Genomic DNA, 13,547 nt, shown 5'->3' on the forward strand with positions numbered 1-13,547 from the left:
GGGCCATCAAAGTAGGTGGCGCAAATTAACAAATCTTTCCATGTGACCTAATTAAATCAACGCGAGGTCGTTCCAATGTTCCGCCGTTCCGTCTATAGAGCCGAGGGAAGGGCGTTGCAGTTACTGATTCGTGCCCCAGCACTCCAGCAATTTAACATTCGTCATACTCACGAGCCAAGCGAAATTACTAAAGCCACGGCCAGCCCCAGACAGCCCAGCTTGGCTCACTTAAGTGTCCGATTGGTCAGACACATCTTGGAAACTCACTGAGCAGCACCAGCAGCAGCAGCAGTAGTAAATTTGTTTGCTCTGGGGCAGCAGGCAAGGAAGACTGTGTCTAAAGTATGCAGTTGCTGTGACCAAGTAGGAGAGCAGTCGAGTGGAACCTTCCTATAAAGTAAGGAGTCCCATCAGCTTTGAGTAGTTCTGTGCAATAAGCAAAAGTGATCTTCAGCGAAGTGATTCTTTGTAAGCTCTGACTCAACATGATCTATACGAAACGATGCTTAAGTAATAAAAGTACCTCATTGAAATTTTATTTAGATTGAATAATTTAAATAAAGCCCAAGTCAAAAGAGCCAAAATGTGTTGATCAGCGATCTTTATGCACATTTTAGATATCATCTTCCCTAGAGCTTTCTCACACAGTAGCTGCAGATCGTGGATAATCATGTCGATCAGTTCGCAGATTCTCACAAATTGCCCAACATTATGTGGTTGAACCTGTCTCGATCGATTCACACCCCCAACTGTTGAATTTCGCAATATTGCAATTAGTTGATGACACTGACGGAACTGACAGATCTCTGGACAAAGTATTTCGCAACCTTTTGTGAGAGTGAGCGAAATACGGAAAGAAACAAGAAAACCGCGTGCGCTATCAAAACAAAAGATGACAACAAAGCAGCTTCGTCAGCTTCGTGAGGCAAGTTCTAAGAATGAATCATGCTGAGTAGACGCCATGCGCAAAATGGAAACGAGCCGAGGGAACTGTTGAGAAGCCGTCGAGCAACGACTTAATTGCCAGAGTCCCTGGCACAAGTGTCGGGGCCCAAAAATAGTTACGAACCGAACGTATCAAGCCCAACGCAGACAGAATGTGGCTCAGAGTTCGAGACAGAGACAGGTATAGAGGACGAGAGCCAGACAAGACGAGCCGAGACGAGGCGAGACGAGACCATAAAGAACCTACACGGTCGGCATATTTTTCAAGGGCCTGCCAGCGTTGATGTGCTCAGTGGTTCCCAGTGTGAGAGCTGCCGTCGGCCCGGCAACAACAAAAACAACAACAAGAACAACAAAAAGGTCAAACGTGGCCACTTTCGAGATGCCCAAAGATACGAGCAGTTGCTCATTGTCCAATGTCCATTCCCTGTGTGGTCTCGCGCTCTGATCGTCGCATGAAATGTAAAAATTTCTGTAGCGTCAGCAACATCAGCTCCTTAAACAAGTTCTCTTTCTAGAGCTGCAACCAAAGTTGAAGCGCTGTAGCTGAAGCTGGCGCATTCCTTCATACCGAACCGGGCAGCGGGCATTTGCAGTGACTCTCATATATGGAGTGCTTCGGGATGCCGCCAGTTTTGCCGATTTGGAGGTAGCTGCCCGCCGGCATGCCCTGCCCTGCCCTGCACTGTCCAGCCCTGGCCAGCTCCTCACATTTTGTGGTGGTTTCGTTTACCAGCATACCAATTTGGTCGCTGCCTTAACACCTCCGAAACATGCAAGGATCGGAGGCAGTTGGCGGAGCCGGAGCAGCAGGGTAAGAGTTGCAGATGGATTCCATGTCCATGTTTCATGTTTTATGCGCATAAAATGCGTTTTAATTGTTGCATTTGAAGCAGTTGAATTCACAAAGAGAGACAGGGAGAGAAAGGGGGAGAAAGAGAGAAAGGGAGCGAGAACGAGTCATAACATTTTCTCACGCTCAGCTACTTGGGGCTCCACTTGGTACGAGATTATGTAGTCGCCTTCATCGTTTTTGGGCAATTTCATAATGTGGTCCAGCGTCCACAACATGGCAATTAGCCACGCCCCAAAACGGCAGCTCCAAATAACAATTACATTTTACATGTTTATTAATAATCAGTGAATGGGTTGGGGTACAGCAAAGTGGAGCCCATAGGCGTCGGTCCATTTGAGTTCCGAGTGAAGCTCACAGATAATTAAGTAGTTAAGAGCTTAGACTAGACTCGCTCCCTTCGCTCCCTCTCCCCTTTCCCTCTCCCTCTCCCCCCATTTTCATCTCAATCTCCACTTCCTAGCCTTGTTAGGTGTACTTGAAAGCAGTTAAGCGACCCAGTACTTCAACTCTTTGGCTGACTCTCACTCCTCCGGCGCCTCTGCGCGACTCTTGAGTTTCAGGGCCTAGCCAAATGAAGCATTAAATCGTGCAAACAAACAAGCGACAACAACAACAACAACAACAACAACTAACTACAAACTGCAAACTGTGTGTGCAACAAAGTTATATGCCGACGCCAGATAATAATATGTTGGACTCACTAAAGGGGGGTCAGGAGTGGGCGCCCCAGCATTTACATAATAAGCATGTCGGGGAATGAGTCTGCAGCCTCGGTAAATACCAAGAAAGCCAACGTTGCCACGTTATGTAAAAGGATGGAGCTCAAAGGGGGCGAGTGGTTTGTCTAGATCCCTTGATATGACATCTGAACAAAGGGCATTCGGAGAAGAATGCTGCAACAAAGTGCAACTCAATGGAATGTCATGAACTTAAGCCACAAAATGTTGAAAGCCCTCAAAAGTGTTCCTAATTGACTTACAAACAATTTATAAAAGAACACAACTTGTAGAATGATTTATAAGTAAGAGAATTCCATTACAGGCATTAGAAACTTCAAACAAATGGAACTCGATTTGTTAAAAGTTTTGGTACTTGCAAGAAAAAACTTCGCAGCTGTAATTCTACAGAATTGTCACGGCGGAAATATTAAAAGAACTTACGAAGAAGTTTATCTGATCTCCGACCTAGCCAGCCGAGCTTTTGGAGTCTTCTCAACCATTTGGTTTAGGTTGCTGTGATGTGATATCCCAGACTTACTGCGGTCCACATAGACTCTCAGATAGCTCGCAGATCCATTTATGAACCGTAGCGCCTGGCAACTTGTTATCTGGGATTAGCGTGAAGGTGTCGCAGGCGGACCTGGCAAATTTTTTGCAATATTCCAGTACGCAGTCCAGCTTTCGACCCGCAGTAGCCAGTCCTGCACAGAGTTCCTTGCAACCTGTAGCGATAGATGCCAGCACAGGGCCAAGCATACAGCCTTGCGGGACTCCTGCTTTGATACCTTTGTCGCGCGAACTTTGGTCTTTGACTGTCAGGAATGAGCTCAGAAAGCTAAAATATGGTGCAGGGAGTAGGGCTTTAACGCAATATCCTTCTACTCCAATGCGTCCAGCACGTGGTGGACCTGCTCGGGGCATCTAAATGATCTCTACAGGAGCTTAACTACTTTGGAACTCTCTCAATTAAATCTTTTTAATAAATCCTCGACAGAACTTCTGTTAATTCAGCTTCTAACATTTGACTCAACTAATCGGAATGGATTATATCAATTTCAATAAAGTTTCTGCGAAATGTTTACCAACGGCACCCCATAAAATTATCAACCCACACACTGCTCTTGTTGGAGATCTGGCTGAAATCCAACACCGAATCTCACAATGGTCAACAATGCAACATCTTTAGGAATTATTTCGCATAATGATGATATAGTGCCACATAGGCTGGCCTGGTCTGCCTGGCTGCCCGGGCCGGTCCGCTGTGCAACACAACTAAAGAATGCGGTTAGCAGCCGCAAATACAATGCAAAAAGGGCCCCAAAAGAGCGAGATGCAAGAGAGAGAGAGAGAGAGAGAGGGAGCGGCCAAATGGCAGTGAATGAGAGGGCCATTTAGTTTTGGTCGCTGGAAAATGATTAATAGTCGTGCGCTTGGCCCTGGCAACGAAGACGACGACGACGACGGCGGATGCATCGCTGTTGCAGCCTAAGTGGAGCAGCGGCGCTGTAAATTTCCTTTTGCCAAAGGTAGCTGCAGCGGTGACGACAGAGGAGTAGCGTCCAGGGCCAGGCCCAGGCCCAGCCCCAGGGGCAGGGGTAGGGGCAGCCAAGAGATGTTGGACTCAACCCGTGTTTGATTTTGTATCTCCGACTGTGAGAATGTTGAACGTATGTGAGTGAAGAGTTTTAGTTGGCTGCCGTTGTCTACTACTCTTTACCCCTGTCTGCAGTCCCCAGCACTCTCTCTCTCTCTCTCTTTCGTTCTGTCTCTCTCGCTCTGTCTCTTTGGAATTATTTTTAACGATTTAATGTTTTGTGAACTGCTTAAATTGTGCAAACAATTTGAACTAAGTGCCACGATGAGCTGAGCCAGGTGAGAAGAGAAGGCAGCGGGCCGGGGGCAGGTTGCAGGCGGTTGCACAAAAGCTTTTTTGATGTTGTCTTTTGGGGCAACGTTCCCTGCCATTGCACGGCGCACAGGAAGTGCAACTTTAATGAAGCGTTTAAGTGGCAGTTGTTGTACTTTCGGTTGTTGTCGTCGCTGCTGCTGTTGTTGTTGTTATTGGCATGAGGAAGGTGTTATGCAGCTGTTGTTGTTTCTGTTTAATGTTTAATGAAGCAGCAGACTGAAGGGAATGTGCGGCATGTGACCTGGGAATGGCATCAAAGTGTCGGCCACTTAAAATTGTATTGTGGCTCCTGCAACATTCAAGCCTTTGACTCGAACCAGGCACCTTCTCGCTTCCACTGTTGCCACAGTATTCGAGCTATGCAAATACACGCTCAGCTGCTCTATTGGCGAATGTGTAATTTAATAACTTTGGAACAGTCTCACGAACCGACACCTCCTCGTCTGCCCTTTGTCTTCTGTCCATGATTCATGCCTGCAACTCCTCCAACGCAGCGCTGGGTCCAAAGAGAAACCAACACAAAGAAGGAAATAAAATTCCACGCAAATTAACTTGAAAACGAACGGAGCGATAAAAAAAAAATCCAAACTCTAAATAAGTTTACATCGGAGGATGGAAAGGAAAGGAAGGGACGGAACGGAACGGAACGGGGCGGGCAGAGCTCATCGCTTGGATGGTTCCACTGTCCAGTCAGCGAGTTTGGCGCATGCGTCGACTGCTCATCGTCTGCTCCCTTCTTGCCGTACCCTCTCTCCCCTTCAAAAGAAAAAGGGTACCAGTTTCAAGACCAGTCTCCAGCAGCAGCCACTACGAAAAGTCTCCCAAGAAATTCCTTTGGCGCAACAACAACAAAAAAATCAAAAAAAAAAAAAACAAAAATCAAAGAAATCTGTTTCGGAGCGCAGAGGCAGAAAAATGTTGTCACACCGCTTTTACACACTGACCAACAGCAGTTGTTCTCGTTCTGTTTGTTGTTGTTGCTGCTGTTGTTGTTGTTGTTGTTGTTGCTGTTGTTGCTTGGGCCTAGGCCAAGCTGTGTTGTTGGGCTGGGACGCGAGCTTCTTTTGTAGATTTTAGTTAATTTGTATAAAGCCTGAATTAATCACGCTTAATTGCAATAACTTGACCAGCCCAATGCTCTCTTCTTATCCCTCTCTCTCGCTCTCGCGCGTTCTCGCCCCCTATCCCTGTCTCTGTTATTTCGATTCCCACTCTTTCGTTTTGGTTTTTACGTTTATTTGATTTGTTTTCAGGTAAACTGTTGCAGCCTCTGCCTTTTGCTCGCCCACCCTTTCCCCTGTCACCTCTGCTCTTTACCTGCCGCCGTGTTGCGTTGTTTATTTTTGGTTTTCAACGTTGCTTGATTGGTTTTTTTTTTGTTTTTTGTTTCTTTTCTCATCGGTATTCCAATGTTTCTTTATCTTTTGGTCAAATGCAACACGTTGCGTTGCGTTTCGTTCATAATTTCATGGAATTGTTAAGGACAGAGGAAGAAAGAGAGAGAGTGGGAGAGGGAGAGAGAGTACGAGTGAGGAGTAGAACAGGTAAAGCCTGTGCTTGTTGTTGGACTGATATTAATCAAGGTGTCATTGAAATCGTTTAAATTATGCACTCCAATCCAGTTCAGTCCACTCCAGGATTTTATTCTCTGTCTGTCGGCATTTGTGAACCTTTCTTTGTTTGCTCTCTCACACTCTGCTTCTTTCTCTTTCTGTCGCTCTTGCTCAGTTCTTGGTTAGATAAGTTAGCCAAACACCGAGTTGCAGCCTCTTTTTGTTGGTCGAATGTTGCGTGAGTCATAAATTTTATTGGTTCTCTTCTTCTGCATTCTCCTGATAAGCGCCAGCGTTTAGATAAACCTGAGACCCTGCCTCCACACACCGCAGACTCGACTCTTCAACATCGACAGTTGCTCAACTGTAAACTTGTACGCTCGTATTCCCAGGTGGTATATAAGTAGGTTAGCTGGGAGCTGGGAAGCTGTGGGGTGGGTGGGCATGCGGTAGGGCCACTGATAAGGCCGATTGATAAGCAAATTGCTGTCGAGCCGGCAAAAGTTTGTAGACTATCTGGTGCCATTTGGCTTAGGTTCAGGCGGGTTACGAATTAGCTTTGAGAGAAATCAAGCAATGCGACTTTAAGAGAGTTTTTTTTGCTTTAATCTTAACTGGATATGTGTAGTCCAAGCCTAGACTGAAGCTTGGAAAGCAAATTGTTTTGCTTAAAACGAATAAGTATTTTAAATATGTCTAAGAACCGCAGTATTTCAAAAATTTCGACCATTTTTTTTATATAATAGTCAGCTGTTTATAATGTTTTTTTCAGCGAGCATTGCAAAACATTGTGACTTAATAATAATACCCGTATGTCATTTCTGATATAATCCCAGAACCAGCTCTTATAAGTTTTCTAAAATAATGTATTTACAAAACCCAATTTTAAGTTTCAATTATTATTCAATTTATACTCTGCTTCGAAAGAGAAAACAGAGTGTATTGGTTGAGTCCAACTATAAACTTGTGTGTTCACACTGGTAAGATAAAGTACATCATCAAAGTGGCAAACCGTGAAAAATGATTTCTCTAACATGATTGAGCGAAAAATATATTTCTTATGCTTGCATTTTTTTTAGATTAATATCAACAGCCTAAGGGTTAAGTGTATTTATTTAATTATGTACTCACCGTTGCTGGGCTTTTGTGGTATTTCATTGGCATCGATGCCTCGTGCCTGGAAAATGTGCGCCACGGCGCTGCAGTTGGGGCTGAATTGGTCGAGGATCGATGAGCCGCCGGCCACGGCGGAGGAGGCGCCCGGACCAGCCACTGGTCCTGGGGCGGCCAGTGCAGCGAGATTGGCGCCAGCTAAGGAGCTGCCCTCTGGGTGTTGGGGTTGTGCCTGTGTTGTTGTAAGCAACAACAAAAACAGACTGCTGAATATCACAAGGCAGGCGGAATTTGTTGTTGTTCTTCTGCTTCTGCTGGGCAGATGTGGGTTTTGTTGTTGCGCACATTTCAATGCAAGCTTTGGGGCTAACATTTTGTTGTCGTTGCTGTTGTTGTTGTTGTTGCAAAGGTTTGTCACAATCAAACACACGATTAATACACGCACAGTCGAAAAATTTTATGGCCTTGCCGGCTTTTGCTTCTGTTGTTGTTGTTGTTGATTTTATTGCACTTTGCTTTGCGCGATACCGTAAATAAATTTGGTCACAGCGAGAGTGAGAGGAAAAGAGAAGCACACGCACTAGCTCACAGAGACACAAGGCACACGGACAACATAATGCATTACGTTGTTTTTGCCGGCATTGCACGAGCCTGCTGGTGTTTTTTTTGTTGTTGCTGCTGTTTCTTACTGTGCATTTTATGATGTGCAGGTGCAGGCAATATGCTCTTTGGTTTCGATAGCAGAATGTATTACAAAGCAACAACAATATATGTAACGCACTCAAACACACTCTCACTCGCAGACGCGCAGCACATTCACAGCGAAACAGATGCCGAGCGCAACGCGGGCAAACACGTTCGTACAGACCGAGCGCGGAAAGTTGACTAAAACCAGAAGAAGAGCTGCGACACTTACATAGTGTTAACCGAACTGTGGCAGCTAACATAATGTTAAAAATTCAGAATGTTAATGCTAACCAGAATGTTAAACGCACCTTCCACTGTTATGTAGCCAATGCCACAAGTTGAGACATATGTTGCCAACTCTGACGTCACAATTGCTAGCACTTTGAAGGCTAGCATACAGAATATCAATTATAATTATCAATGGATTGTATTGTAATTAATTCGTTTAAAATAAGCTGTGCTGACACTTATTTATGTATTTATATATTCTAAATAGTACCTGTATTGGTATATCATGCAAACTATTGCCAATTCTCAATCAAAGTCCTTATTATTATTTAACTGCAGCAATAAACAGAAAAATTGTAATAAGTCAGACATTGTGTGCACAGCAATTTTTTGGCGCTTTTTTAATTATTCAGATTCAGAAGAAAAGTTGGCAGCACAGTGGCTCACTTATTGCCGGCGCAAAAGACATATTAGCTGCTCAGTCAGCTGTTTTTGGCGGAAAGGTTGAATTGAGAAGCGCAAGGAACAAGAACCGAGTTAAAATGTAGTTATTGCACGCACAATTATTGGATTTAATGGCAGTTTTAATTTTTTTTTTGTCTTTCGGTACGAAATTTAGCAATTCTACTATCTACTGTGATTTAATATAACTGTTAATGATCTACGATATATCGATGTATTGAATGGCTTATTAAAGTTAGCGATCAATGATACATATATCGATGTATTGAATGAGGTATCATTTACAGCCCTGAAAAGTAACTTTTTCCATCGCTATAAGAGAAATTTTGGCGGCATTCGCGACGAAAAAATTCGTAACAATTCGGGAATAAGTTCATTTATTATGTGTAGTTTCTGTTAAATTTGCCTGATTTCAAGTGCCAGCACTATAATGACGAATAAAAGCAGTATAAACGAGGCGCGCGAAGTTTGCCGGCCACAATAGCTATAAATCGTAGCCGCAAGATCGTGCTGTAACATGCACTGTGAAAAGTAGGCCGAATCTGAAAGGATTTTATAAAGTGCTTATATATACGAATGTTACCTCCTTACACAGAAATAGGATGTATATGACTCAATGCCTGCGGGACCGGGCAATCGCTATGCTTTCTGCTGCCAGGTTTGATGTGCGAATATTAGTTGTTTTTCGCCACTGCTGGCGCTGATGAAAGGTCACATGGATTACCTGTTAAATGCATTTGCGCTCACAATACCGGTGCAGCAATAAACAAAACAATTGTAATTATTCGGCATTTCTATGGACAGCAATATTCTTGGCTGCTTTTGTATTTAAATTCGGAAGAAAAGTTGGCAGCACAGCGGCACAGTGGAATTATTTTGTACGCAAACGACAAATTAGCAGCTCAGTCAGCTTTTGAGCGGAACGTATGAACTGATAAAAGGTAAGAACAGAGCATTCCGTAGATATTGTTATTAGATAGATTGGCAATTTTATATATATTTTTTTTGCCTTGTAATGCGTGCTTGCTATCAGCTGTGCTTTAAAGTTAATGTTAACGATGAACGATACATCGCTATTGAATGGGCTATCACTTACAACCCTGGAGAATCGCTTCTTCCATCGCTATCACAGCTGTTTTGGCGGCATTCACGCCGAAAAAATACGCAACAATTCGGGAATGTGAATTCATTTATAATGTGTTATTTCTGTTAATGTTGTCTGATTTTAAGTGCCAGCGTAATGACGGAGAAAAGCGGTATAAAGGAAGCGCTCGAAAAGTTTTTTGGCCACAAGAGCTTTAAATCGGAGCTGCAAGAGCGTGCTGTCACATGCGCCGTGAAAAGTAAGCAGAAGCTGAAATGCATTTGGAAATTACTTATTTATACGGACATTTCCCCCTTGCAGAAAAACAGGATGTGTATGTGTCAATGCCAACAGGATCGGGCAAATCGCTATGCTTTCAGCTGCCAGGCTTGATGTGCGAGGATCAGTTGACGATTGTTTTTTCGCCGCTGCTGGCGCTGATCAAAGATCAGATCGATCACCTGGCCAAGCTCAAAGTGCAGGCAGATTCCCTGAACTCGAAAATGAGCAGCAAGGAGCGCGAGCGTGTCATTATGGATCTGCGGGCCGTCAAGACGAAGATCAAGTTCCTGTATATAACGCCCGAGCAGGCAGCAACCAAGTTTTTTCAGGAGTTGCTTCACTCGTTGTACAAACACAAGAAGTTGGCCTATTTCGCAGTTGACGAGGCGCACTGCGTCTCCCAGTGGGGTCATGACTTTCGGCCTGACTATCTGAAGCTGGGCGAGCTGCGTTCCAAGTATCCGGATGTAGTTTGGCTGGCGCTGACGGCAACAGCTTCAAAGGAGGTGCGCGAGGATATTCATAAGCAGCTACGCTTACGCCAGCCCGTGGCTCACTTCAGTACACCCAGTTTTCGGTCCAATCTCTACTACGATATTGTGTACAAGAACTCCATTGAGGACGACTTTCAACATTTGGCCGCCTTTGCCCAGCACTGTCTGGGTGATGAAGCCAAGTTTAAGGCCGAGCCAAAGGCAAAGCGAGGCTGTGGCATCATCTATTGTCGAACCCGAGATCAGGTGGAACGAGTCGCTGTGGGCGTATCTAAGCAGGGCGTCGGCGCCGTGGCGTACCATGCGGGGCTAAAGACCGCTGAGCGCACCGAAGTCCAGGAGGCTTGGATGCGCGGTGATCAGCCCATCATCTGTGCCACCAACAGCTTCGGTATGGGCGTGGACAAGCCCAGCGTACGATTTGTCATCCACTGGGATGTGCCGCAAAATGTGGCCGCCTACTATCAGGAATCAGGTCGCGCGGGTCGCGACGGCCTTCAGTCATACTGCCGTCTCTACTATGGACGCGAGGATGTGCGCTCCATACGCTTTCTGCTGCAAAGCGATGCGCAGCGGGCTCGGGGTCGTGGTGATCGCGAGCTGCTCACTGAGCGCGCCCTGCGCCAGTTCGAGCGTATTGTGGAGTTCTGCGAGCAGACGCGTTGCCGGCACAAACTCTTTGCCGATTACTTCGGCGATCCCACACCCGATTGCAGCTGTCAATGTGATGTGTGCAAGAGACCCAAACAAGCTGAGAAAGCACTGGAGACGTTTCAGCGGCTCTGCATGGATGCCACCTTCAAGTCGCACGTGTCGCTTGCGGATTGCGCCGATCTTTATGAGGGTATGTTTAGTGCCAGGATTCTCTCTAACTTTTTTTTAATACGTTGGCTCCGGCTTGGCATTTTAGGTGGTCGAGCGGGCATCAAACGCGCAGCCCAGGATTATGGCAGTGATAGCTCTGACCAAGACTCTGAACATAGCCACGCTGCTCTTGCGAAAAGAGCCAAAAAGGAAAATGAGAGCTTTATCCGAGAACAGTTTAAGCTGCGCAAACAGCTAACCGCTGCACGCCAGCTGGAGCAGGAGCCAACCACGCAGATAGCGCGTGTGCATCAAGCGCAGTCGACGGAGACAAAAATCAGTGGACTGCAGCACACGAACCGAGAGAAATATCTGGATGCAATCATAGATGCACTCAAGGCAAATGTGCAGCAGTGTGAGAGCGACTCGAGCCAGCAGCCACGCAGCGTTCTAAGACACAACGACTACGAGGCCATCGCTGTCGAGCTAGAGTATGAGGTGTTCCGGCAGCAGCGTGTGGCGAACATGTATCGACATGCGTTAGCCAAACAGGTGAGTAGCCTGGCAGCCTAAAGCCTTCCTTCAATATGCCATTGACAATCGGATTCTTTTAGCTGGCCAGCATCAAACAGCTAACTACCAAGACGACGCTAATGCCGATCCTTGTAGATTATGTGCCAAGGCCGGAAACAAGCGCCAAAGGCGTCTGGACCGGCGGCAGTGTGGCATACTTTGAACGCAAGCTGAAAGAGCTGGAGGAGCAAAAGCCACAGTCCCTGAAGGAGCCACCAAAGGCATTGCGCGAGCGCAAGGGCTTCAAAGAGAATCAAAGCAAGCAAACGTCAATAGACAGTTTCCTTGTCAAAGTTAAGCAGGAAGTGAAAGAAGAAATGTCTGTAGACCCAATTGAGCCGACGTCCTCAGTTAAAACAGAACCAGCAGAGGAAGCGGATGACGAGCCTATGAAGGACGTGGAGCCTGCCAGTGAAACAGCATCAAAGACAGCAGTCGAAGATCCAAAAGTGAAGCAGGAAGAACAGAGTGAAGAAGAAAATCCTTCAAATGAGGATCAAGTGGAAATTGATTTTGGACACAGAAAATACAGACTCAAGCCAAATGGCGATGGCAGCTACGATACGCGCCGTAAAACGCGTGTCTCACACCTGGAGCCGGAGGTGCAAAAGAAGCCAGCAAAGACCACAGCCAGCTGCAAATTGATCTCGGAAACTGAACCGGATCGAGTTCAAATCAAAGAGGAATCGGATTCGAGCACAGATTCAATTGGTTTCACAACTGCCCGTCAAATGTTGGCAGAAAAGAAGCCGCCGTCGGAGTTGAACGGTGAAAAGCAGCCGGAAAAGAAACAATCCGACCTGTCGCTATTTGGTGGCTTTACGACTGCGCGACAATTGCTGGAGCAAAAAAATATGCAAGCAAAAATTAAAGCTGAACCCCAAAAGGAAAAGTCAGCTGCGTTGCCGGAGCGCAGCGAAGAGAAGAAAAAGCCAGTCGTTCAGCAGGCAAAGATTAAAGATGAGCCACAGAAGGAAAAGTCCGCTCCATTGCTCGAGGGAGGCAAAGACAAAAGAAAACCCCAAATCAACCAGCAAAAGAACGATGTCAGCAAATCTGTGGTGCAGTGGCTGAATCCGTACTACAAGCGCAAAATAGCCACCAGGGAGCTGTTCAAGGCCCTGGCCAAACTGATTACGCAACGCATCTGCGACGGCAGCCTAGGTAAGTCCAAGAAAAAACATTTAACAAAATTTGGACAATAGTTAAATTAACTCTTTGCTCACAGGCAATGGCGATGTGTGCAAATGTTATATTAAAGAAACATTTCACAGCCTGAAAATGATCGAAAATGATCAGGATATTGAGAAATACTTTACAATTTCTATAAAATGAGAAGTTTTTCAAAGAACAGAATCTAGAAACTGAAAGCTACTCGAAATGTTGTTAATATGTTATCAGTTATAAGAAATTTTTTGTCGTTAATTCATTGTAAATATTGCCTAAAACTTTTAATTCCTAAACAATGCTTGTGCCTTTTATCAACAAGCTTGCGAAAACATGTTCTAAATTGCCATTTTTTTTACTTTGAAGCCAAGCGAAAATTATGAAGATCGATTTTAAGATCCCGCATAAAAGGCACATATTCAATTAAAATGTTTGTCTTGAAACCCTTAAAACTAAAACTAATTTCGATTTTCAGTAACGTTTTCAAGTTAATAATTAAATATTAGTGCTTGATTTTTTTAAAGTTAAATCAAAAACTTGTTTACCGGAGAAAAAAAAAACAGCTCTTACAATACAGAAAAAAGTATATATATTTATATATATATGTTTATTGTTTTAAACGAATGAATTATTATGTTTGCTTGAATGAATCGTAAATTCATTTACAAACA

General features: G+C 44.9%; 2 protein-coding genes across 2 annotated transcripts in view; one reads left to right on the top strand and one right to left on the bottom strand.

The window, feature by feature from the left end:
* The window catches only part of dlp (dally-like), a 44,252-nt gene extending 36,252 nt beyond the window's left edge, over positions 1-8,000 (bottom strand). The window contains exon 1 of the mRNA XM_064696224.1: positions 7,114-8,000. Within this exon, the coding sequence (XP_064552294.1) occupies positions 7,114-7,468 (355 nt within the window). The 5' untranslated portion in view covers positions 7,469-8,000. The remainder of the gene's footprint in view (positions 1-7,113) is intronic.
* Positions 8,001-9,582: 1,582 nt separating this feature from the next.
* Positions 9,583-13,334, top strand: RecQ5 (RecQ5 helicase). The gene is made up of 5 exons (XM_064696231.1): positions 9,583-9,815; positions 9,878-11,176; positions 11,243-11,688; positions 11,751-12,873; positions 12,938-13,334. The coding sequence occupies exons 1-5, from the start codon at positions 9,713-9,715 to the stop codon at positions 13,042-13,044; spliced, it is 3,078 nt and encodes a 1,025-aa protein (XP_064552301.1). The 5' UTR covers positions 9,583-9,712; the 3' UTR covers positions 13,045-13,334.
* Positions 13,335-13,547: the final 213 nt, after the last annotated feature.

The sequence above is a fragment of the Drosophila montana genome, unplaced genomic scaffold (assembly GCF_035044405.1).
Source record: "Drosophila montana isolate Dmon_TW-CO22-7 unplaced genomic scaffold, ASM3504440v1 contig_3846_1, whole genome shotgun sequence".
NCBI lineage: Eukaryota > Metazoa > Arthropoda > Insecta > Diptera > Drosophilidae > Drosophila > Drosophila montana.